Source organism: Prionailurus bengalensis, chromosome C1 (genome assembly GCF_016509475.1).
Source record: "Prionailurus bengalensis isolate Pbe53 chromosome C1, Fcat_Pben_1.1_paternal_pri, whole genome shotgun sequence".
NCBI classification, from domain to species: domain Eukaryota; kingdom Metazoa; phylum Chordata; class Mammalia; order Carnivora; family Felidae; genus Prionailurus; species Prionailurus bengalensis.
Window position 1 is genome coordinate 25,939,696 of NC_057345.1, and position 23,231 is coordinate 25,962,926.

Sequence of the window (23,231 nt, forward strand, 5' to 3'; positions counted from 1 at the left end):
TCAAGGCTGGGGCATCCTGCAGCCTCCCGCGAAAAGGGCGTTTATCAACTGAAGACCTGTGTTAATAGGTGTTAAATAGAGTTCAATGCAGAAAATTGAGAAGTAATGAGACTCGGAGCCAAGAGAATAAATTAAGAGGTGATCACATGGCTGAGGGAGCCACCACCTGAATGTTGAGAAGGAAGAGCTTGGACCATCAGAGAGCCCTGGGTCGGGGAAGAGGTCAAAAGGACGAGCCACTGCACAGGAGGCTGAGGCGTGGTCAAAAGCAATTAAGGAATTACCATATTTCATCGGTTCTAGGGCACGCATTTTTCCATTTTTTAGTATCTTTGAAATTGAGATGTGTTTTGTAATCAATAGCATGTCATACTTCAATTGGCAACATGTTTTTCTTTCTCTGTGGTACATCAAATCGAGCTATATCTTCTAACAGAGGGTATCTCAGATTCAGCGGAATACGGTCCCAGATACCTTGAGCGAATCTCTTTCCTTGTTGGGGTCTTTTACATGGGCGAGATGAGCACCTGTTGTCAACTCCATCTTATTTAATCATTGTTTATTGAGCATCCACCACATGTCGGACCCTGGGCTAGACACAGCTGTCAACGGTGATCACAACAGTCCCCATGTCTGCTTTCTGAGTGCATTAGGAATGCCCAACAGGCGTTGTTTGTGCCCGGTGAGAATCGCATGGAGGAGGGATTATCAGTGTCTTCCTATGACAGGGGCGGTCACCCCCCCCCCCCCACAAAGGTTACTAGCCGGCTGGGCTAGGAGCCGATTCTCCCTCCCAGACCTGAGCCTGAAGCCTCAGTGCTCCCCATCACTCCCCTGCGTGTCCCAGCCATCCGGAAGCACGCATGGGCATGGAGAAGGTGAAGGAGGAACAGGAAAGGTACAAGCGATGCGTGGTATGGGGGGAGATGGGCCCAGGGCTGAGAGGCCATGTCTGCACCACCGGCAGCCTGTGGGTTTGGGTTAAGCAGAGACTGGGAGGAGAACAAAAAAAGGAACGAAGTGGTGGTACAGGGGGGAAGTGGGTGGAGGAGTCTGAGGAATGTAGGGGAGACAGAGACTGGAGAGAGTCCAGTGGGGTCAGAGGAGGAAGGGGATGGAGGTAAGTTTGATGTCCAGGGCTTTCATGACTGGAGGGGGTTTGCTCTCCATCCTGGAAGCAATCGGAAGGTTTAAGTGAGAGCTCCCCTGAGATCCTTGCACCCCAGCATCTAACGATTTTCTGAATCTTTTGTTGGACCAAGAGTGACTACAGACTCTTAAGAGGAAGGCTCTGGGGCAAGGCCCCCTTGTGCAGTCGTTCAGGCTGAATACAAAAAGTGAGTGCAGGGGTTCTTGGGTGGCTCAGTCAGTTAAGCGTCCGACTTCGGCTCAGGTCGTGATCTCACAGTTCATGGGTTCAGGCCCCGTGTCAGGTTCTGCGCTGACAGCTCAGAGCCTGGAGACTTATTCAGATTCTGTGTCTCCCTCTCTCTCTCTCTGCCCCCTCCCCCTCTGTGCTTTCTCTCTCTCTCTCTATCTCTCTCTCTCTCCTCTTTAAAAAAAAACAAAACAGTGAGCGCAAAAGGGTGCCCAGACAGAGGGGTGATGAGAACCAAAATCCAGCCTCTCCTCTATCCACTAAGCCATATGCTCACAGGGCAGTGTGCCCTCAGGGTGGACACTTGTGCTAATTTGCACAGAAGCCCTATATGGACTAGCAGGGATACAGATTAGCAGAGACAAGCATTAGCTACCAGGGAAATGTCCCTGTTGCGTGCCACGCCTGGGACTCAGGTATCATGGTGACAGAAGAAACAAAAAATAGGCGGCCTTCCTTGCTCTTGAAGACCCACAAGGCTTGACCAAAGGCTTTGTTGGGAAATAATTTTTTCACGCCCACAAAACACACCAGGCCCTATTATAAGAGCTTCCTTTCACTGAGTGCCAACTGTGTGCCAAATGTTATGCTAGGTGCTTTCCAGACCTTTTCACTAATGCTCACGCTCCTCTTGAAAGGAAGAGTGGGTTATCCCATTTTCCATAGGAGGGAGCTGAGAGGTTCGGTGCCTTGCCCGAAGTCACACAGTGGGGACAAGGCAATGATCTCCAGAGACCCTACCAGGCAGGAGAGCAATTTTCTCCATGCAGTAGAGGAGTTGGTATTTATTGAATAGAGACTCTGTGCCAGGCATTTTATATACATTAACTCTTTTAGTCCTCATTACAATCCCTTGAGGGGGGCATTACAGATTCTCTTTGGCAAAAAATCAGCTCAGGGAGGTTGGGAGACTTGCCTAAGTTCTCATAGGTAACCAGCATTTGAACCCACCACTTTCTGACCCCTGTTCCTTTGCCCTTCCCCCTTCCAAGAGTCTTAGGTCCCAGAGCTCTTTAAAGCTGGGGGCTCCTTATGCACGCATATTCCTCGAAGCCTACCTTGAGACCTGGCATAGAGCATCTGTGGCAAATATTTGTTGAATGCATGATGAATGAATGAATGAATGAATGAAGGCAGAGAACTAAAGTGGATGTCCGCCTTACCTGCAGGTAGTCTGGCCACCTGAAAAGGCTCCTTCCCCTTCATCACCGTGTCTTCTAACACACTGACGTGAGGAGGGTCAGGGCACTGGAGTTTGGTATGATATCATCGTCAAATTATGTTAATGCTCTTCCCCAAAGGGGGGAAATATCACTGTGCATGATGAACTGTTTGTGGAATTATTGAGGACGTGATATGAAATTCATCCTGATTCCCCACTTATTGAGACGTGCTGCCCAATTTGTCTCAAATGTCACATCTCTATGTATTAATTTGCTACTCCACAGTACTGATTAAAAGGAATGTTCTCCAACTCCCAAGGCAGAGCCATCAGAAATGGAGCAGGTTCACTCAGGAAGCACCATCCCTCCTGGGCAGAGGAAATGGACATTCATTGCCTCCCACCCTAGAGGAGGCCTCACCAGGCCTGCTGTTCTGGCCCAGAGCAGGCTGAATGGTGCAAATTGCATATATATATATATATATATATATATATATATATATATATAATATATACACACACACACACACACACACACACACACACACAGAGAGTTGAATAGCTTCCATTAGCCCAATTTTGAAATGTCTGCATAATGTCCCAGAATTGGGAAACCCTTTCAGAATGAGGAAATTGTCCAAGAGGTAGAGACTGGGAGATGGGGAATCAGCAGGCCTAATTATAGGAAGAAATAAAATCAGGAGGGCCCATTTCTGGACCCCAGTTTCCCTGTGTGCACAGTGTCATGTTCACCTTCAACCCTGCTCCACCTCCAAAAGCCACGAAAGCACGCCCTGGCCCGAAGTTTGCTGCAAACCTGCCTCTCCTCGTCTAGCATCCAAGGGAGCTCCATCTTTGTTCTTCTGTCCCCTACAGACGTGTCTATCTGACCCCCAGGGGTGACACTGCTGACCTTCCACTGGCAGCAAAAGCACACGAAGGTGTTCTTTCAGAAGTGACACTGCATTGAGTGCGTCCTCCTCCTCCCCTGTTCTGGTGCCCTTTGGGAGTACAGGTGGATGGGGGCAGAGGGGGGAAACTGTGGTTGTGAAGGTGAGGCTCGGTTGAAAAATCAGCAACTGCACACAGTAGGCACTCAGTAAATATTAGCTCAGTGAATGAAAGAATCTCTACCATCAACTTTATGGGTGATGTCAGCCCCTCTGGGATCATTCTTTCAGGTGGACTAGTGGTTCGTGGGTGGGCTTCAGAGCATGTGAATTAGATGAAAGGAAATACAGGGAAGTGGTGTGTGTGTGTATGTGCACATGTGTGTGTGCACACATGTGCATGTGTGAGCATGCATGTGTACACGTGTGTGTGCACGTGTGTCTGCAAAGACAGTCACAGCTTTCAAGTTCATGACCTCAATCCCCAATGTATAGAGCCTGCTGGATGTGTTATGAGCATATTTAGTTCTAGAGCCAACCCTCTCTGATGGAAAGAGCAGAGGTCATGAAAAGGCTAAGCTCCTGGCCTTGACCTGGACAGTTCTGGTCCACCTGGTGGCAGGACCTGAGGCCTCATCCCTGTCCAGTGGGTGCCCTCACAGGCAGTCCTGGTGCTCACGGTGATGGACAACTCCGCCCCTTTCCCAGAGAGGCCACGGTCTGTTTGTAGACTAGACACAGCATGAGGGTTTTAGGCAAACTCAGGAGCCAGGGGACTGAGGCAGAGCTGGGGCTGTGACCTCTGGTGATGACATTATCTTTTCTTTCATCTCCTGAAATAGTCCCAGGCAAGTGAGGTTAGCATGAGGGCGACTTCGTTAATCCACTGATATTTATCAAGCAGGGATAATTTGCCAGGCCCTATCCTGAACACATCGTGGGACTTGTGCATTCTCTTCCTTAGTCTTCACAGCTCTGTGAAGCATATTCTTATCCTGATTTTACAGATGTGGAGGTCAGAGCTCAGAGAAATGAAATTACTTGGCCAAGGTCTCATAGCAAGTGAATGGCAGAGATGGGATTTGATTCCAGATATGGGTGAATCCAGAATCTGAGGTCTCAATCATTGTACTATGCCACCTTTCCCCTTAATGGTTACCCCTTAATGGGAATTTGCAAAAATAAGGGTCCTTCATCCTTCTAGAATCTGTGGAGAGGCCTGATTTTTAAGGAAGCCTCCTATGTTTTGATAGTGAAATCCCACGATGACAGATTTAGCTAAGCAGAAATAAATACGAGTTTTCAGATCTCGATGATTAAATAGATCTGATCGACTAAGACTTAGCACTCAGGGATGGGCTTTCCTTCGCCAAAGTGTCAGACGGACTGCTCGAGATTAATGGTCCTAAAATGCAAAGGTGCAACCAAGATCAGGCATTTAAAACCTGCAGAGACTCATCTAATTGACATTTCTGATCGGCTTATAATAACTCCTGTTTACCTGCTGAGGAGTCTGGAATAGACAGAAACATCTCCACACAGTCTTTGAGAGTTGTGTGTGGAGAAGGCGAGAAGTCTGGCAGCTAGGCTGGGAGAAATAATACCTGAAGACAAGGCCGAAATATCAGGGAGAGAATCACCGGGGGCAAACTGAGAAGTGACGGCTTCCACATACTCGAAGAGGGAGAATGAAGGACAGACAGGCAGAGCACCGGTGGGGCAGGGACGGAAACCGTCGCAGAAACTAAGACAAACACAACTGAATTCCAGCGGGATTTGAGAGTGCAATGTAAAAATAAAACTCTAAAAGAATAAGATGAACATTTGTATGAATATTTATCTGATTGTGGCAGAGAAGAGACCTTTCTAAGCATGACACCAAAGGTAGATCATAAAAGTAAAAAATTTTTAATTTAAAACTGGTGGCATAAAAACTAAAGCTCCTGCACATCAAAAGGAAACGCATAACTTTAATATCTTTAATATGCAAAAACCACTTACAAAAAAGATAAGAAAAAATACTAGCGCCTCAACAGAAAAATGGGCAGAGGCGGGACAGGCAATTTACAAAATGCTCTACAAAAGGCCAGTAAGTGATGACAGGGGCTCAACCTTCCCTATCATCAAAGAGATGCAAATTATAACAACAAATGAGATTTCATTTTTCACCCATCTTAACCAATGAAACTGACTTAAAACTCACCAATGTGCAACGTAGGGGGCAGAGGGATAGACCCACGTGTGCTGTTGGTGGAGGTGTATATCAGTATAACCTCTCTAAGAACACTGAAATTATGTATTAAAATGTAAAATCTACCCACTCTTTGACCCAGCAATTGCACTTCCAAGAATTTATTCTAAGAAGATAATTAGATGAGGGTTTAAGTTGTATGTACAAGAATGTTCTTCACCTAAGTGTCCACAGAAGGCTACTGGTTAAATAATTGTGATACATGCAAACCACAATGGCTCCCTCGCTGATACTCATTAAGAAGGACAAACAAAGCAGGGCTACTTTTATTAACATAGAAAAACTCTGTCCTCGTTAACCAGATTACAGAACTGAGCACATAGCATAATTCCCGATATGTATGGATCTGCATTTATGTGCAGGTGCCCATGTGCATGTGCAGAGAGCTGTTTAAATGTACACTCACTGGAATGGCAGAGGTGAGGCTGGACCCTCTGCAGCGGATGGGCAGAGCAGGATGGGGTGGGGGTAGATCTGGAGGGCAGGAGGAGGGGGAAGTGAATGGGGTGAGGACTCCTGGGGACTCTGTGCCGAGAAAGGGTTACTAGAGCCAGCAAATGAATATACAGGACACTCTGTTAAATGTGCCTTTCAGATGAACAATGGGTAAGTTTTTAGTATAAGTATATCCCATGGAATATTTGGGATATACTTACACTTTAAAATATTCAAGTTTTTAAATCTGAATAATTTAAAATTCAAATTAACTGGGCATCCTGTAGTTTGTCTGGCAGCCCTAGCTTAGAGGCTCTGGACATATCTCTTATGGCCTCCCCCGGGAAGACCCTGACACCAGCCTGGAGGTGCACTGGAGGTGAGGCAGGCTTCCCGTGTCCTTCCCTGCCTCTGACTTAGCTCCAGTTTACCTGCCCATGAAATGGAGTCACCAATCTCTGCCCTACTCCAGGAGTTTGGCAGGGAGTGCGGCACAGAAGGGTATAGTCTTTAGTGCCAGAGAAGCCACGTAAAAACTTCTGGCCATCAGGTAGCCTTAAGCTGAACACAAAACTCTCAAGTCGCGCGCGGCTCATACATCTGTAAGATAGAGATAGCGATGTCGGTCCGCAGGGCCACCGTGAGGATTAAGTGAGATAATGTATGTAAAGTGCCTGGCATACACTCAGCACTCAATACAAGTTGATCCCCTTCCCTCTGGTCCGTGGCCACAGCCCACACTCTCGTCCCCGGGGATTACAAATCAAGCATCTCCTGTCATCCCAGGGGTTAGACGATTGGCCTTTTTGATCTTTCCCTTGAAGCGGCAGCTGCTGTGGGCTGACACTCTTCACCTGACTTCACCTTTCTCCAAAGACCCCCACAGCGGTTCGATTCCTTATCTGTATGTTTCACTCTCCCGATGCGGTGGAGGAGGCAAACTCGCTTTGATAGCAGACTTTCGGGGACATCAGCCAAAGGGAGCTGCCGAGAGCAGGGCCCCGATGTTTGATGTTTTCTTTTAAACGGATGCAGCACTGTCCTGACTAGAGAATGTAAGGGGGCCGTCCTGGCTGGGGGCAGTCCGGGCTGGTAGGGGGGCCTCCTCTGCTGGAGCCTGTCTGTCTGTCTACCACTGTCCGGCACAAATGACTGAGGCAGACTCCGTGATGGAGGGAGGGGCTGATGTCTCTCCCAGAGAGCCAAATCTTCACAGTCTTTCTGACTACTGGATCTCCTGAGCCCCCTCTAGTGAGGCCCGGGTAGTTCCAAAAATTCTGCCCAAGGTCAGTGAGTCAGTTATAGGCCTAAGAAGCTAGTGTTTATCAGTCAACCCCCAAATGTGGGATTATCTGGTATCTTGTTGATAAGCCCGGTGACAGACAGGCCCAGGCCACCGTGGTGAATGCATGCAGCACGTGGTTTATTCCCAGCAGAGGCTGCCCCTACTGGCTCCTCCCACCCTCTCCACTTTTTACCCCCCCCACCCCAACTTTAGGTGTTCCACAAGTCGGTGCAGTTCACACTCTTCCAAATGCACCCCCGTGGTCCAGTCCCTAGGCCAGATCAGTGAGGTTTGGTGAGAGTTCCAGCCTTGGCCTCTCTGTGGGTGGCTCCCTTGTTAGCACACGCATCTATGAGCCACTCTGCCAGGCAGCACAATGACAGCAGCCACACAGACTGGAGTCAGCAGAAACCCTGCATGGGTGACCGCATGGGGGCTCACTCAGCCACAGCCACCTGTTTGCACTGGTTCAGGGTTTGCCTGGGCCTCGCCTGCAAGGTTTTGTCTTCTTACCACCAATGTCACTGTTATGTGGCTGAGCTAGGGCAGGCCCTTCCTCTGGCCCACCGGTCCTGCAGCATTCTCATGTCTGCACTGCCTCCTCTGTGCCAGGCAGATAGAAGGAGGGACCCACCAGCCTCTACTCTTTTTCACTATTGTATGGCCTCTTTTGAATCACAGACTCTTGGTGAATGTGATGGAAGCTTTAGTTCAGCTCCTTCCGGTAGAATTTCCGGCAATGACAGAAGTGTTCTCTACCTGTGTTGTCCACTGTGGTGGCCACCATGTGGCTATTGAACACTTGATATGAAGCTAGTGTGAGTGAGAAAATGAACTGTAAAGTTTATTTAAGTTTGACTAGTTTAAATGTAAATATTCCCCTGTGGCAAATGGCTACTACGCTGGATAGCGCAGCCCCAGACCGAGGGTCAACAAACGTTTTCTGTAAAGGGCCAGGGACTAAATATTTTAGATTTTGTAGGCCACATGATCTCTGCACCAGTAGCTTGACTCTTAAGTTGTAGTACCTGCCAGGAGTCATATGTAGTACATCAACAAATGGGCTTAGCTGCATTCCAGTAAAACTTTATTTACGAAAACAAGCCAGGGGCTGGATTTAGCCAGGGGACCATAGTTTGTTGATCTCTGTCCTAGACCTTTTCTTAAAAAAATACACATATCCATTACATTCAGAATTTTGGCCCTAATTTCAAGGGTAGACCCTTCATGTCCAGGCTACATACAACTTCTGATTTAAAAGGCCTCAGCAAATATAACCGCAGATCTGCTCTATGTGGTGGAAAAGTGCTTGGCATTGTTCTGCAGAGGGGACAATGTGGTTAGGAATCAATAGGACGCTTTTTCCCTAAAGCCTTACAAAAATCCAGGCCTCAGCTAAATATCTACAATGACTGCTGAGTGAGGACATCGTGAGGGCCCAGCCAGGTCCCCCTGGGTCAGTCCTTCCCAGCATCTCTGCAGGCATCAACTCTGGTGTCATTGACTCATTCCACCACCGTCCCCAAACACAGCCAGTCTCCCCAAGCCTAGTATGTCATAGAAGGAACTCATGACCAGAGATACTGTAAGGAGTTTCTGAAGAGGCCTCTTCTGAAGAGGCTGTAACTCAGACTTTGAGAGAATTCCTTTGGGTTCAGGGACAAAGATTCAGGGTGAAGATGTAGCTAGAATGACCAAGATTACAGGCTTGATATTGGGAGAAACTGATCGTTGTTTTTTGTTTTTGCTTTTGTTTTTGTTTTGTTTTTCCAAAGAAACTGGATTATCTCAAGAGTCCTTTAGAGATACTTAAGTCTTTGTCAGGAGCCCTCAGCTAAAGGAGACTGTGGTTGTGTCAGGAGCCCTCAGTTAAAGTGATCTGGGATTATGTCAGAAGCCCTCAGTTAAAGGCATGCAGAACTTTCTACAGAGCCTCTCAGGAACCTTTGGTTAAGACTAATTGAGACCTTTCTCAGGAGTCCTCAAATGCTGAGGTTGAAGCATCAGACTCTGTCCTTCACACCCCTACTACCAGGGGTGGGCTTTGCCAAGGAGGTAGGACTTGTCCTTTTTCCATGGTGTATTTCTAGCCAGGACAAAGGTGATATCTATTTCCATATTGCTATAGCTTCATTCAAGAAAGCATCACCTATTCTTTAAGTTCTTGGAGGTAAGGGAAAGAAAGTTTTTGAATAACTGGCATGCTTTACTAGGGTGTTATGTCATTACTGCTATTAATTATCATTAGCAGTCTTAAAATATGCCTATTAATGATCTCAACACAAAATAGCAGTGTGGTCTTAGCCAAGAGCAGCATAATTACCTATTAATGAGATGTAAATTTCCTAGGGAAATGACAGAGATCTAGAAGTTCCACCTTCTGAACTAATATAATAAAGTTAATAACAATAATAGTGTATAATCTGAAGATATTAGTGTTAATTTGAATGCCAACACCATATTTAAATAAGCCGAGAGAAGTGGAAATTATTTGCATAACTCAAACCAAGAAACCCTAATCTGTGCTATTAAGGAAAAATTGATTGTTCTTTTCTGAATGATATAAAACTGACTCTTTGCAGTCCCTATATGGAGCAGAATTTTTTTCCTGCTACTTATTTTTTTAATTTCTTTTCCTTAGGTTTTCTCTCTCTCTTACTTCTAAAACCAAGCAGAGGCAACTTGGACAATTAAGTCCAATAGAAAACAGAATTAAAAAAAGAAAAACACAATAAAATGCATTTAGGGGACAGAGAAATAGATGCTACCAGGCCCTCAAGATGAATTACCACACCTGAGCTCTGATTTCAATTTTCAGTTTCCTGGGAACATGGCACAGACAATTTAGGTAACTGAGTTACTGGATAGTAGGCAGCCTTGTGGAAGGCGGGAGCTCTGAATCTGAAGCATCCCTTGCCCACAGCTGAGAGCAGCCTGGCCCCGCCTACGGCTATTCCGACCTGACGCATCAGATCCCCATGGTGGGGGCCATGAGGCACCTACCTTCGTAGCTGGCATGGAAGCCCTGAGCGCTGACCGCGTAGTCACTGATGAGGCGCAGAGAGAGGGTGGTGGCCACACTGACGATGGTGGCTGGCAGCTGAAAGCCTGTGAGCCTGGAAGACAAAGAGGCGCGATTTAGGGAGAATGACCCCCTTGGGAAGTGAGCGTCCGTTATGCATTTATTGAGTGCTTGCTGGATGCACAATGCTGATTTAGGCACAGGGAGGGATATGAAAGAAGCCTAACATTGGGCATAAGCGAGGAGTCCAAAGACAAAGAGGTGATGGAGCAGAGGTGACGGCAACCAGCAGTCTCCTGACACAGACACGTGGGAGGCCACTTTCCGGAAGCCATGGGCCATCTTGCAACCTGGAGGACCTGTCTCAGGTAGGTCTCTTACTCCTTTCTTCTCTTTGGGTGTCTTCTCCTGTCCCTTCCCTTTCTGGCTCTGGGTAGACTTCACCACAAAGTTACAACTAGTAATTGTCAACAGACAACATTTATTGCATACTGAGGAAAATATACTCAACTATAATTAGCAGAAGGTGGATGCTTCTCATCACAGACTTTATTCTTTAAAAGGAATAAGTCTACCGCTTTTATAGAAATAAGTGCTTATTATTTTTAAAGGATGAAAGCAAAAAGTAAAAAACCCAATGCAATCTAGAAATAACCATTCTTGACAGTTGATGTACAAATAGATGGAGGGATCAATAGATGGGACCATCATCAATGAAATAATTTCATACAAATGGGACCGTACTATACATGCTTTTAAAATTAAAATGCTTAAAAAATTTTTTTTCCATGAGTTCAGTGAAGAAAAAGAAACAGAGGTGAAATGGAAGGAATTGTTGAACCTGAGATAATATGTTTTCAGCACTAAAGAATAATTTGTAAAAGATTCTTCTAATGTTAAAAAAAAAAAAGTAAAATAATGAAGCCTTCAGTGAACGCTTGGGAACATATTTTAGGAGAGAAGGTGTCCACGGCTGGGAACCCACAGGTGACCTGAGTACACACACAGGATGTAGTGAGATGGCCAGTCCCCTGTCTGCCTCTGTCCTTTATCTCCTATCTGAGGCTCACCCTTCCTTCCTGCACCCCTGACAGGGCTCTGGGAAGGAATTCAAGGTTTACCTTTACCTTGATTTTCAAATAGTTTGGGATACCTGTGGTGCTCCTGGATCCCACTCTATACCTCCCATTGTCATATAATATCTGGATGCCAACATGTCCCTTAGAATCATAAGCACTGGGTTCAGACAAGTTGAATCAGGTATATGTTAATGCCCCCCATGAAAAGCCTTTTGCTAGATGAAGCCCTTGCCCTTCCCACCATCCTAATCTTAAAGGATTCCTATTAATTCAAAATAAACTCAAGGAACAGAGAAGGAAAGTGATCGAGCTATGATGACCAAATCAGTTTCAAGATCATGTTCTCTTCCAGTATAAGAGCTCCCAGCAAAAGATGCCTACATTACCCCATATTCTCTCCTCTCCCTGTCCCTGACTTTCAGTCTCCATTTCCCTGACTTTCCAACATGGGTCAGAAATTTATATGTAGGGGCACCTAGGTGTCCAGGTCGGTCCAGCATCCAACTTTAGCTCAGGTCATGATCTTGTGGTCCATGAGTTCAAGCCCTGCATTGGGCTCTGTGCTGACAGTTCGGAGCCTGGAACCTGCTTCGAATTCTGTATCTGCCTCTCTCTCCCTGCCCCTCCCCCACTCACTCTCTGTCTCCCTCTCTCTCTTTCAGAATAATAAACATTAAAAAAAGAAATTTATATGTAAAATAGTGAAACCATACATATTAGAAAAAAACAACCTATTTTTTTTTTTATCATATGCTGGGGAAGGTCTTTCTAAGAGTGACATGTTTAGAGGATTCATTTGGGTCCTACCTTCTACCATCATTCTTCTAGGGAGCTGTCACTACGTGGGGTACCCTATGCACTCACTAGCCACAGAACCGGGCAAATGACCAATCATGGCATAGCCCTCATCTTCACGGACTGGTTCAAGTCATGGAGAAGAGGGAGGAAACAAAACCCAAGCAGGGTCATTCTGAGTCCTTCCGTAGGGTAGGATATACAGATTCCGAGTCTTTTAGTTTTCGATTGTAAACCATTAGAATGCAAGCTTGGGACTGTCAGCCATCTTTTTAACATTACCCAGAGCCTAGCTGCTTTCCAAAATGATATCCCACACAGATACAGACAAAGCTGAAAGTAAAAGAAGAGAGACAGAACCCTGATGGTACATTGTTGAGATCCCTGATCTCGCCATGCAGAGACATCTACCTCTGCAGTACCTGGTTACACGAGCCAACATTCATCCTCTATATGCTCGCTTCCTTCCTTCTATCCATCCATCCATCCTTCCTTTTTTTTTGTTGTTCTCAAGCTAGTTTGATTTGGGTTCTACCTCTTGCAATCTATTGCTGACGGACACAGCATGAAGCCCCAGAAGGATTAAGGAAAAATATCGGTTGATTTAATTATGTGAAAATTAAAAACATGTAGCAAAGCAAAATAAACTAAATAAATAAAATAAAATAAAAAATAAAGAGAAAAATACAAACTGGAAAGAATTCATAATCTATAAATAACACTTACAAATCAACCTGAAAAAGATGAACAAGTATAAAGGAAAATGACAAAGGATTAAATAAACAAAAACAGAAAAATGATCCACATACTTAATACTAAAAATATGGAAACCAGGGGCACCTGGGTGGCTCAGTTGGTTGGACCTCCGACTCTTGATTTCAGCTCAGGTCATGATCTCACCATTTTGAGATTGAACCCCTCATAGGGCTCTGTGCTGGGCATGGAGACTGCTTAAAATTCTCTCTCTCCCTCTCCCTCAGCCCCTCCCCCGCTCAGTCTCTCTCTCTCTCTCTCTCTCTCTCTCTCTCTCTCTCTCTCTCACACACACACACACACACACACACACACACACACACAAAACAAATGAAAAACAATATGGAAACTAAATCCACAAGACTCATTTTTCACCTTTCAGATTGATGAATATCCAGAATTGGCAAAGGTTACAGAAAACAGATCTTGTGGCTATCAAAAGGATGATAAGGAAATACTGCAAATCATACACACACATTTGACAAATTCGATGAAATGGACCAGTTCCTTGAAAAGCACCAACGACTGTAAGTTTCCCAGTATGAAATAGATCATTTGAAAAGCCTTATCACTATTAAGGAAATTGAACTAGTAATTTAAAAAATCCCCAAAAAAGATACACACCAGCCCAGATGGTTTCACTAGAGAATTCTACCAAGCATATAAAGAAGAATTAACACCAATTCTACACAATCTCTTCCAAAAAATAGAGAAAAGAAGGAACACTTCCAAACTCATTTTATAAGATCAGTATCACCCTGATACCAAAACCAAGAGAGTACAAATCAAGAAACTAAAGACCAATATCCCACATGAATATAATCACAAAAATCCTTAAAAATTATTAGCAAACAGAATTCAGCAATATATAAAAATAATTATATACCATAACCAAGTGGAGTTTATTCCAAGGATGCAAGGCTAGTTTAATATTTGAAATTCAGGGCCACCTGGCTGCCTTAGTAGGTTAAGCATCCAACCTTGATTTCAGCTCAGGTCATGATCCCAGGGTCATGAGATCGAGCCCCGTGTAGGGCTGTGCACGGACAGAGAGAAAACTGCTTGGGATTCTTTCTCTCTCTCTCTCTCTCTCTCTCTCTGCCCTTCCCCTGCTCTTTCTCTCTTTCTCTCTCTCCCTCTCTCAAAATAAATAAATAAACATTTAAAAATATATTTGTGGGTGCCTGGATGGCTCAGTTAGTTGGGTGTCTGACTTTGGCTCAGGTCATGATCTTGTGGTCCATGAGATTGAGCCCGGCATCGGGTTCTGTACTGACAGCAGCCTGGAGCCTGCTTCAGATTCTGTGCCCCACTTCTCTCTGGCCCTCCCCCACTCATGCTCTGTTTCCCTCTGTCTCTCAAAGACAAATAAATGTTAAAAAAAATTTAAAATATATTTGAAAATCAATCATTGTAATTCACCATGTTAACAGGCCAAAAATCAAAAAAATCACATGACCATATAAGCTGATGTAGAAAAACCACTTGACAAAATTCAACACTCATTCCTGATGGAAAACACAAACTTTCAGAAAACTAAGGATAGAGGGAAATTTCCTGAACTTGATAAAGAACATCTACAAAAATCCTGCAGCTAATCTCACACCTAATGGCCAAAGACTGAATGCTTTTCCCCGAGGACTGACAGTGAGTCAAAGATCTAACAAGCCAGTTGAAAAAGCAGCAAAAGACACAAAGAGACAGCTTACTAAAGCAGATATAAGAATGACAAGCAAGGGGCACGTAGGTGTCTCAGTCAGGTAAGTGTCCCACTCTTAATTTTGGTTCAGGTCATGATCTTGTGATCACGTTCGATCCTTGTTCGAAGGATCGATCCATGTTCGATCCAAGGCTCATGTTCAAGTCTTGCTTGGGGCTCTGCACTGACAGTTCAGAGCCTGCTTGGGATTCTCTGTCTCCCTCTCTATCTCTGCCCTTCCCTCGTTCATGTTCTCTCTCTCTCATATAAATAAATAAATGAACAAACAAACAAACATTTTAAAAATAATGGCAAACAAGCATATGAGAAATGTTCGACATCGCTGGCCATTCGGGAACTGCAAAGTGAGACCATGGTGAAATGCGACCACATACCATTAGCACAGATAAAATAAATATCGCGACAACACCAAATGCTGACAATGATGCAGAGCAACTAGACCTCTCAGACTTTACTGGTAGGATGTAAAATGGCAGACACTCTGGAAACAAGCCATTTCTTAAAAAAAAAAAAAAAAAGTCTACACATACCCTAATCATACAATTTAGCAATCACATGCCTGGGCATTTATCCCAGAGAAGTGAAAACAGGTGTCCTCACCAAAAGCTGTCCACACTTGTTCATAGCATTTCTTTTTTTGTAATAATCAAAAACTGGAAACGACCAAAATGTCCCTCAGTAGGTGAATGACCAACACCAGTCCCTTTACTGCAGGACCTCCACACCACGGAACACTACTCAGCAAGAAAAAGGAATGGACTGTTGATACATGCAACAACTTGGATGGATCTCAAGGGCATCACGAGAAGTGGAAAAAAAAAAAAAAGGAGTGCATCTCAGAAGATGACATACCAGATGATTTCATTTGCATCAGGTTCTTGGAATGACATTAAGGAGATGGCAAACAGATTTGTGGCTGCCAAGGGTAAGGGATGGGGAGAGGAAGAGAGGTGGGGTGACTATAAAGGAGCAGCACGAGGGAGATCTTTGCAGCGATGGAACAGGTCTACACCCTGATTGCAGAGCTGGTGACACGAATGCATACAGGTGCTAAAATGACACTGTAACATCAGCCTCCTGGCTTTGATATTTTACCGTAGTTACGTTAGATGTGCCCATTGGGGGAAACTGGGAAGGGTACACGGAACCCCTGTACTATCCTTTCAACTTCCTGTCAATCTATAATGAATTCAAAATTTAAAGCTTTTAAAAATTATATTTATGGCTCACACTCCATTTCTACCGGACAGCACCTGAGACCTCCATGAGTTCTGACCTAAACTCAGTCCCCCTAGACTGAGCCTTGAGCCCCTGCTTGGTCTTTGCCAGACCCCCTCTCTTCCACTGCCTCCTGTGTATTCTTTCTCCTACATTGTACCCTACCCTTCCCCCACTACACACACACACACTCAGCACTGGCTGGGTCATTGCTGGAAAAGGACTGACCACCAGAACCATACTACAGCCCCAAAGCCATCATTCACCTCTCCTGGCTTCCTTCCAACATGCCCATGTGGCAGATACCCTTCCCCCACACCCAGATATTCATGTCTGTTGATGACAGATTGCTGCCTTCAGTGGACCCTGGCATTAAAATACCAAACTGTCCCCCAGTGAGGCCAGACCTCTATCTGGGTCTGATCTCCAAGCCCCATCCCAACCAGCCCTGGGTGTCTCCACCTCCAAATGGGCCCAATTCACAGCAGCTGCCTCTCACCCATGTCCTGCACAATTATGCCCTTGGGTGCCCTTCCCAGACAGTCTAGGGACACTCCTCCTTCAACAACAGACAGCTGCATGTAGGACTCTCACACCTCTCCAAGGCCTCTCCCGTGAAGTGATCTCTGGGAATGGCATTCACCCCACCGGGTGGACCTTGTTGATTTTATTCCCCTAGTTCGTTCCATGATATTTCTGAGCTGCCAGTTAAGATTCCTAGACCCTAGTGTCTTGGTACTATATTGACACAAGCTGTGCATAGCTAATATACACTGTCAACAAACAATTACACTTTTATTGCTTGCAATATATGGAATTGCGGCTTACAAGGCATTTTCTCTAATCAGATATTTACCATTCTGCTATTTCTTTCCCAGCCTTGGTAGATAAATTCTAACATGAAGGATTCCTCAAAAGTGCTAATGCGGGAGGGGGTGTGAAAAAGCCTGAATCTCCCTTCTGGATAGTTGAATCATCGCTCCCTTCCCCCACTGCCCGTTCTTCCCTCATCCACTCTTTATCGTTGAATAAATTTGAGACAAACTGATGACCTCACAGTCACAGAGAGTTACCACGCTGTATGCCGTATGCTGGAATAAGCACATAAAGACTTCAAACATTCCCATCTTTTATCTGATGAGTGTAGAGACCATAATGAAAGGCGTGAGGCATCCTTCAAGAGTGGAACCCAGGCGCGCCTGGGTGGCTCCGTTGGTGAAGTGTCTGACTCTTGATTGTGGCTCAGGTCATGATCTCACGGTCTGTGAGTTTGAGCCCCGCATCAGGCTCTGTGCTGATGGTGTGGAACCTGCTAGGGATGGTCTCTCTCCTCTCTGCCCTTTCCCTACTCTCATTCTCTCTCTCTCTCTCTCTCTTAAAATAAATAAACTTAAAAAAAAAAGAGTGGAATATAGACTTATCAGAGAAATGGGGTAAAAAAAATGAAGGCAAAAATTGCAAGTGCCCCTGCTGCTTTGGGCTCTCTCCCCCTGACTCTCAAGTGTGCAGAGAACAGCTTTTGCAAATAGGTGGTGTGGCCACCCATGTAAGCTAACGCTCACCTTCCACTTTGTCAACCCTGTCTTCCTCACTTCCTCAAGAGCCTTCTCTTTGCTTCTGCCTCCATGCCCAGAATGACCCAAGGTCTTAGAAACTGATGTCCAAGACCCCACAGTTTTCATCTTTCACTCTCCCAGTGCAGAATGCACCAATGGCTTCCCACGGTTCTTAAGATTAGGACTAGGACTTCCACAAAGCCTGTCCAGATGCTCTGCCCTATATCCCACTTGGCTCCGCCCCTCCAGTCTTCTTTGGTCAAGGGCGGGGCCGGTGGTCAGCCCAGAGTGCAGGCAATAAGGGATGCAGTTCCCCTGGAGAATCTGAAGCTGATAATAAAACGGACTTGACACATTATCCCCATGAGTCCACACTCCAAACACTGGCAGTGATGAAATGTTCTTCCCTGCCTTTCTCCCGGATGCTCTTCCTGGCTTCAGGTCCTCCGATGAGCAACACACCCCTCCTCAGGGCCTTTGCACATGCCATTTCCTTTTTAAAGCACTTTCTGACATCTCTTCCACCTACTCATCTAAAATGTCTCCTTGTTCAAATTCCGGCACATGTGTCTCAACATTTAAGTGTTTCTGAGAGACGTGTCCTTGACCTCCAGACCAGTCAATCTATTTGCATTCTCCTGGGTCCCTGTGGAAGTCACCGTATCCCTGGTGTGGTGTCTTCCCAGACACACAGTGGAATGGCATCTCCCCGTTGCTGCTGAGGGCAGGCCTGGCTGGGCACTGGCTTTGCCCAGGATATGTGGGTAGCAGCCAAGTGTGCTCTTTCCAGGAGGGAGCTCTGAGGAGCCTGTGCACCTCTTGCCCAATCCCCCTGCCCCACCAGCTGTGGGGATCCTGAGTCCCTGCCGGCCAGGGTCTCTGGGTGATGCCACCCAGGAGAAAGCCCCTGCAAGCTGTTTGTGAATATGTAGTATGAGCAAGAAATAAACTTTGGTGAGATAAACCATTGAGATTTGAGGGTTGTTCATTGCCACAGTGTTTTAAAATGTAGATTTTACTATAATTTAGATGTGGTGAGGCCAGAAGATCAGGAGACAATTGCGAATGACAAGATAGTTGGTTTACTCTGGGTTCCCCAGAGAAAGGGGGGGCACAGGCGGCCTTCTGGGGATAGGGGCAGAACCCTGAATAAACACTGCTGTGACTGGTGCTCCAGGCCTCAAGTGAAAGCAGAGATCTGTGGGCTCCCAGGGCATAAATTGGGGATGAGACAGACAGGTTGACCCCTTGGGTGATGCGGCTCAAGGCTTTGTGTCCTTGTATTATTTGGCCCGCTTTTCTCTCTGCCTCAGCTTACGTCTCTCTCCCCTCCAACCACGCTGGCCTACACGCTTTTCTTGAATGTACCATGTTTCTTTCTACCCCAGGGCCTTTGCATCTGCTGCCCCTATGGCTGCACACACTGCTCCCCACCCCTTAGCCACCCAGGTTGCCACCATCTCACTACCCATCTCCCACTAGCTTCCCAGGTTACTTCCTCAGGGATCCCTGATAAATGTTCTCAGAGGGCATATTACTTTTTCCTTTACAATATTCACTCCATATGTAATGATTTGATTTTCTTATTGAATTACTTGGGATGTATCTGTCTTTCCTTCTGAATGAGAGGTCTGTTGAAGTCAAGGACGAGGTTTACCTTTTTCTCTGTATCACTAACTAGTACACAGCACATACTAGATGCATTAGTGTTGCAAACTGAATGTGTCTCCCACCCCAAATTCATATGCTGAAATTCAACACCCCCCGTATGTGATAATTAGGAGGTGGGGCCTTTGGGAGGCAATTAGGACTAAATGAGGTTGTGACGGTGGAGCCCTCTCGCATGGGATACTGGGAGAGTTAGAAGTCTGCGGCCTGGACTGTGGGCATGCTCTGACCACATCCTCACCAGGCTGGCACCCTCATCTTGCACTGTTAGTCTCCAGAACGATGAGAATTAAATCTCTGTTGTTTACAAGACACCCAGTCTATGGAACATTTTTTATAGCAGCCAAGCTGATGAAGGCAAATATAGAATGAATGAATATTCAGCCATCAGAGAGTGGACAGAAAAGGCCTGACTATTGTCATTTGAAGGCCAGCTTACAAGGCTGGCCCTTGACTGGCATTCAATGTGGATTTCAGGAGGGCCCCCACCATTCCCAGAACTGGTAAGAGTGGCCTAAACTGTTTTTTGTATGCACATTCTGGTTCACACTAAACACCTGAGAGTGTGGAACTTTGGCTCACGCCAGGCGGACAATGCCCATGTTAGCTGCGCCCAATAAAAAGTCCGGGCACTCAGTCTCCACTAAGCTTCCCCGGTGGCAGCATTTCACACATGTTGTCACAGTCCCTTGTTGGGGTGATTACGCATGTTCTGTGCGACTCCACTGGGAAAGGACTCCTGGAAGCCTGTGCCTGGTTTCCCCCAGACTTCATCCCGTGCACAGTTTTCCGTGGCCATTCTGCTCTGTGTCCTTCACTGTGCCAGATCAAAGCCATGAATGCAGCTATAGGCTGAATCCCGTGAGTCCTCCCAGCAAATCGTGGAAGCTGAGGGTGGTCGCAGGGACCCCCAGCACAGAGGACGACAAATGGACACAACCAGATTCTTCTGGAAAGCACGAATACAAGATTATTCTTCAGAGGATATTCTAGGGTGTTTGTCAGTGAAGCAGAATTGGACATGCTGGGTAAACAGAGTTAAGCGAGGAGTTTTCAGAAAATAAACAAAAATAAAGTGCTCTTCGGAGAACTGAATAAGTGAACAGCAAACTTCCAAGGCAGGAATAGATGATGCCAACAGTTCCCAACCCATTTGATGAGAGACCTTTTCATTCTCAGAGCAGAACATGGGCTGGGGTTCTGTGGGACACCCTCTGGGAAATTATATGTCCAGAGAAGGCAGGTCATAAAGTTCATGCTGTTGCTACAATGGCCAGCAGGCTGCTGGTGTTCCTTGTCTCAGAAGCCCTAAAACCCAGGGTGACCAAAAAGGCTGAAGTGATGGCCCTGTGCCGTCCCAAGATCTGGGGATCCTTGCAATAAACCCCTATTTCTGAGGGTGATCCATGCGTGTCTCTTCCCTGAAATCTTAAAGAGCCCAACTAATAGAGAATTACCCAGGAATAAGCAGTAATATAGCAAATTGGGCCTTTATTGGATGGCTCTCATTTAAGGCTCTTAGCACATCAAGCAGTGATAAAAAAAAAAAAAGACATGTCAATTGACCTTGGGAATAAAAGAGTAAATGCAAGCAACATTTGTCACACTGACAGGCTTGGCAAATAGTGTTTTGATTTGCCAGCAGCCCTACTCCAGACAGCAGCCACTAGTTAGATACATAAACCATTAAGCTAAAAACAGAACTATCATTACAGGCACTGTCTAGTAATTTGCAGGTAATTGATGGACATTAGTCATAATCACACACAATACACAGACACACACATACACCCCTACAGACACATGTTCTCTTTGGTAAGTCCCATTTGCATTGGATCAAGAGCTTCTAAAACTGGAAAACTTGCAAAAAAATATGTTTTCCATGCTTTTGAGTGTCTATGTCATAAATCCTTCTTTTCCTTGGAGCAACCAATGGCCTGGGGTGCTGTGGAACACTCTCTGGGAAATGAAATGCCCAGAAGAAGGCAGGTCACAGAGCTCATGCTATTGCCACATTGGTCATGAAACCACTCACACTCCTGGTCTCAGAGACCCTAAAACCCACAGTAGCCAAAAATCTGTAGAGATGGTTCTTGTGCTGTCCCAAGATCTGGGAGTCCTTGTCATAAACCCCCATTACTAGGATGACCTGGCATTAGCCAGATATCTGCTGAAAAACCCCAGCTTAAGTCCAAAAGATTTCTCTAAAATGTTTCAGTCTATCAGAAAACATCCACTGGCTTTGCAAAGCACTGCCTTCAGCTGCACATGTACATACATTTTGGGGAGACCAGTAAACCTGTCCGAAGTATGGCTGGGTGGGAGCAATGCTAGGTGTCCAAATCTCCATATACACTGTCTAGGATGCATGCTGGTTTTAGAAGCAAAGTCTGGAGTCATAGCAGGCCCACCTGCTGACAGCTAAAAATAAGGAAGCAGCACTGTATGCTCAGAATGCAAATGCTAAGCACACTCAACTCTGTCAACACCCAGAAGTATTTCCCATAGAACTGCAGCTTCTGATTCTGCAGGAAGGAGTCTTGGATATTTTCTCTTCATGCTGTATCCCAACAGTTCCCAAAACACGTTCCACAGAATACTACCCAGTGTTATGTTAGTAAATTTGCCTGAGAAAACAATAATTTTGGGAAATGCTGCCTACAAAGAAGCACCATGGTTCTCAAACCGTGTGTCACGGTACCCTAGGAGGCTGCAGGGAATTTATAAGAGTAATGTGGAATATTTTAAAAATTTTTTAAGTTTATTCATTTATTTTGTGAGAGAGAGCAGAGGGGGTGGGGAGCACCAGCGGGGGGAGGGGCAGAGAGAAGGAGAGACAGAATCCCAAGCAGGCTCTGCACCATCAGTGCAAAGCCCAAAGTGGGGCTTGAACTCACAAGCTGTGAGATCATGACGTGAGCCTAGATCAAGAGTCGGACCCTTAACCGACTACACCACCCAGATACTCCTATTTTAAGTTTTCAAAGGAATCTGTGACACTCAATATCTGTTGGACACACAAAGTATTAGCTCGAAGCAGTTCACAGCTTCAACATGAAGCTACATTCCATGAGGTGACATTGTATCTTTGCAAAGCTGGGTGTTTGGTGGCTGGTGTGATATGAAGCAGGCGCTGTGTGATACAAAGCAGGCACTGTGTGAAAATCAGTATGGAACAGGCTATAAGGGTGATGATGTCTAATTCGATTCCAAGGTTTGAGAAGCTCTATATAGCCCAACGAGTACACACATTCCATTAGCAAGTAATTGTGGTTATTTAAGGATGAAATAAAAATATGATTTTTTGTTTCAATTTATATTTATTTTTTTTCAAACAGCTATAAAATTGTTAGGATGTACTTATTTAGCCATTTGTACCTAACTACTTACTAAGTAGAGCTGATAGGTATTTCTTTTACCCATGGACAAATAACTGGAGGACTTCATGGCACTTCGAACTATGAAATGCTGGGAATCTGCATGAATGTATTAAATGCTCTGAGAAGTCCTGCAGCAAGAAAAATAGCCAAACACACCTGAGGCCAGGAAGTTCAGCAACAGGGATGTGCCCAGGGAATTCGACATCATCAGCCAGAGCTGATCCAAAAGGATAAATTGTTAGACAATCATCTAAAAGTCATGGAGGGTAGCAGGAGAACAGGGAGGTCATTTCAAGCAAAGGGGAAGGCATGAGCAGAGGAAAGACAAAATCCAACTCCACATGTAATTTATGAAATTGTTCTCCAACCAATGACAGGAGAACAAATGGATACAACCAGCTGTTCATCCTCCATGTGTTTGCCATGACTGCTTAATTACTAGTCTCCCCAAGAGAGGGGATTTTTCTGGAGGCTGCTCAGCCTTCTAGCAGATGCAGACTTTATCTGCTTTCACGGGGATCCTGGAAAACCTTGACCAAGCTTGCCCTTCCATGACAGAGGGAGAACTCTCCAGCACGGAGAGATGGGATGTGGGCTGAAGATGGGGAAGGGGGCTTTGAGGAAGAGGGGCCATGGTGT

General features: G+C 45.6%; 1 protein-coding gene across 1 annotated transcript in view; it reads right to left on the reverse strand.

The window, feature by feature from the left end:
- Window positions 1-23,231, reverse strand: part of CSMD2 (CUB and Sushi multiple domains 2) — a 543,771-nt gene that overhangs the window by 486,898 nt on the left and 33,642 nt on the right. Inside the window, 1 exon segment of the mRNA XM_043573327.1 lies at window positions 10,405-10,517. Within this exon segment, the coding sequence (XP_043429262.1) occupies window positions 10,405-10,517 (113 nt within the window).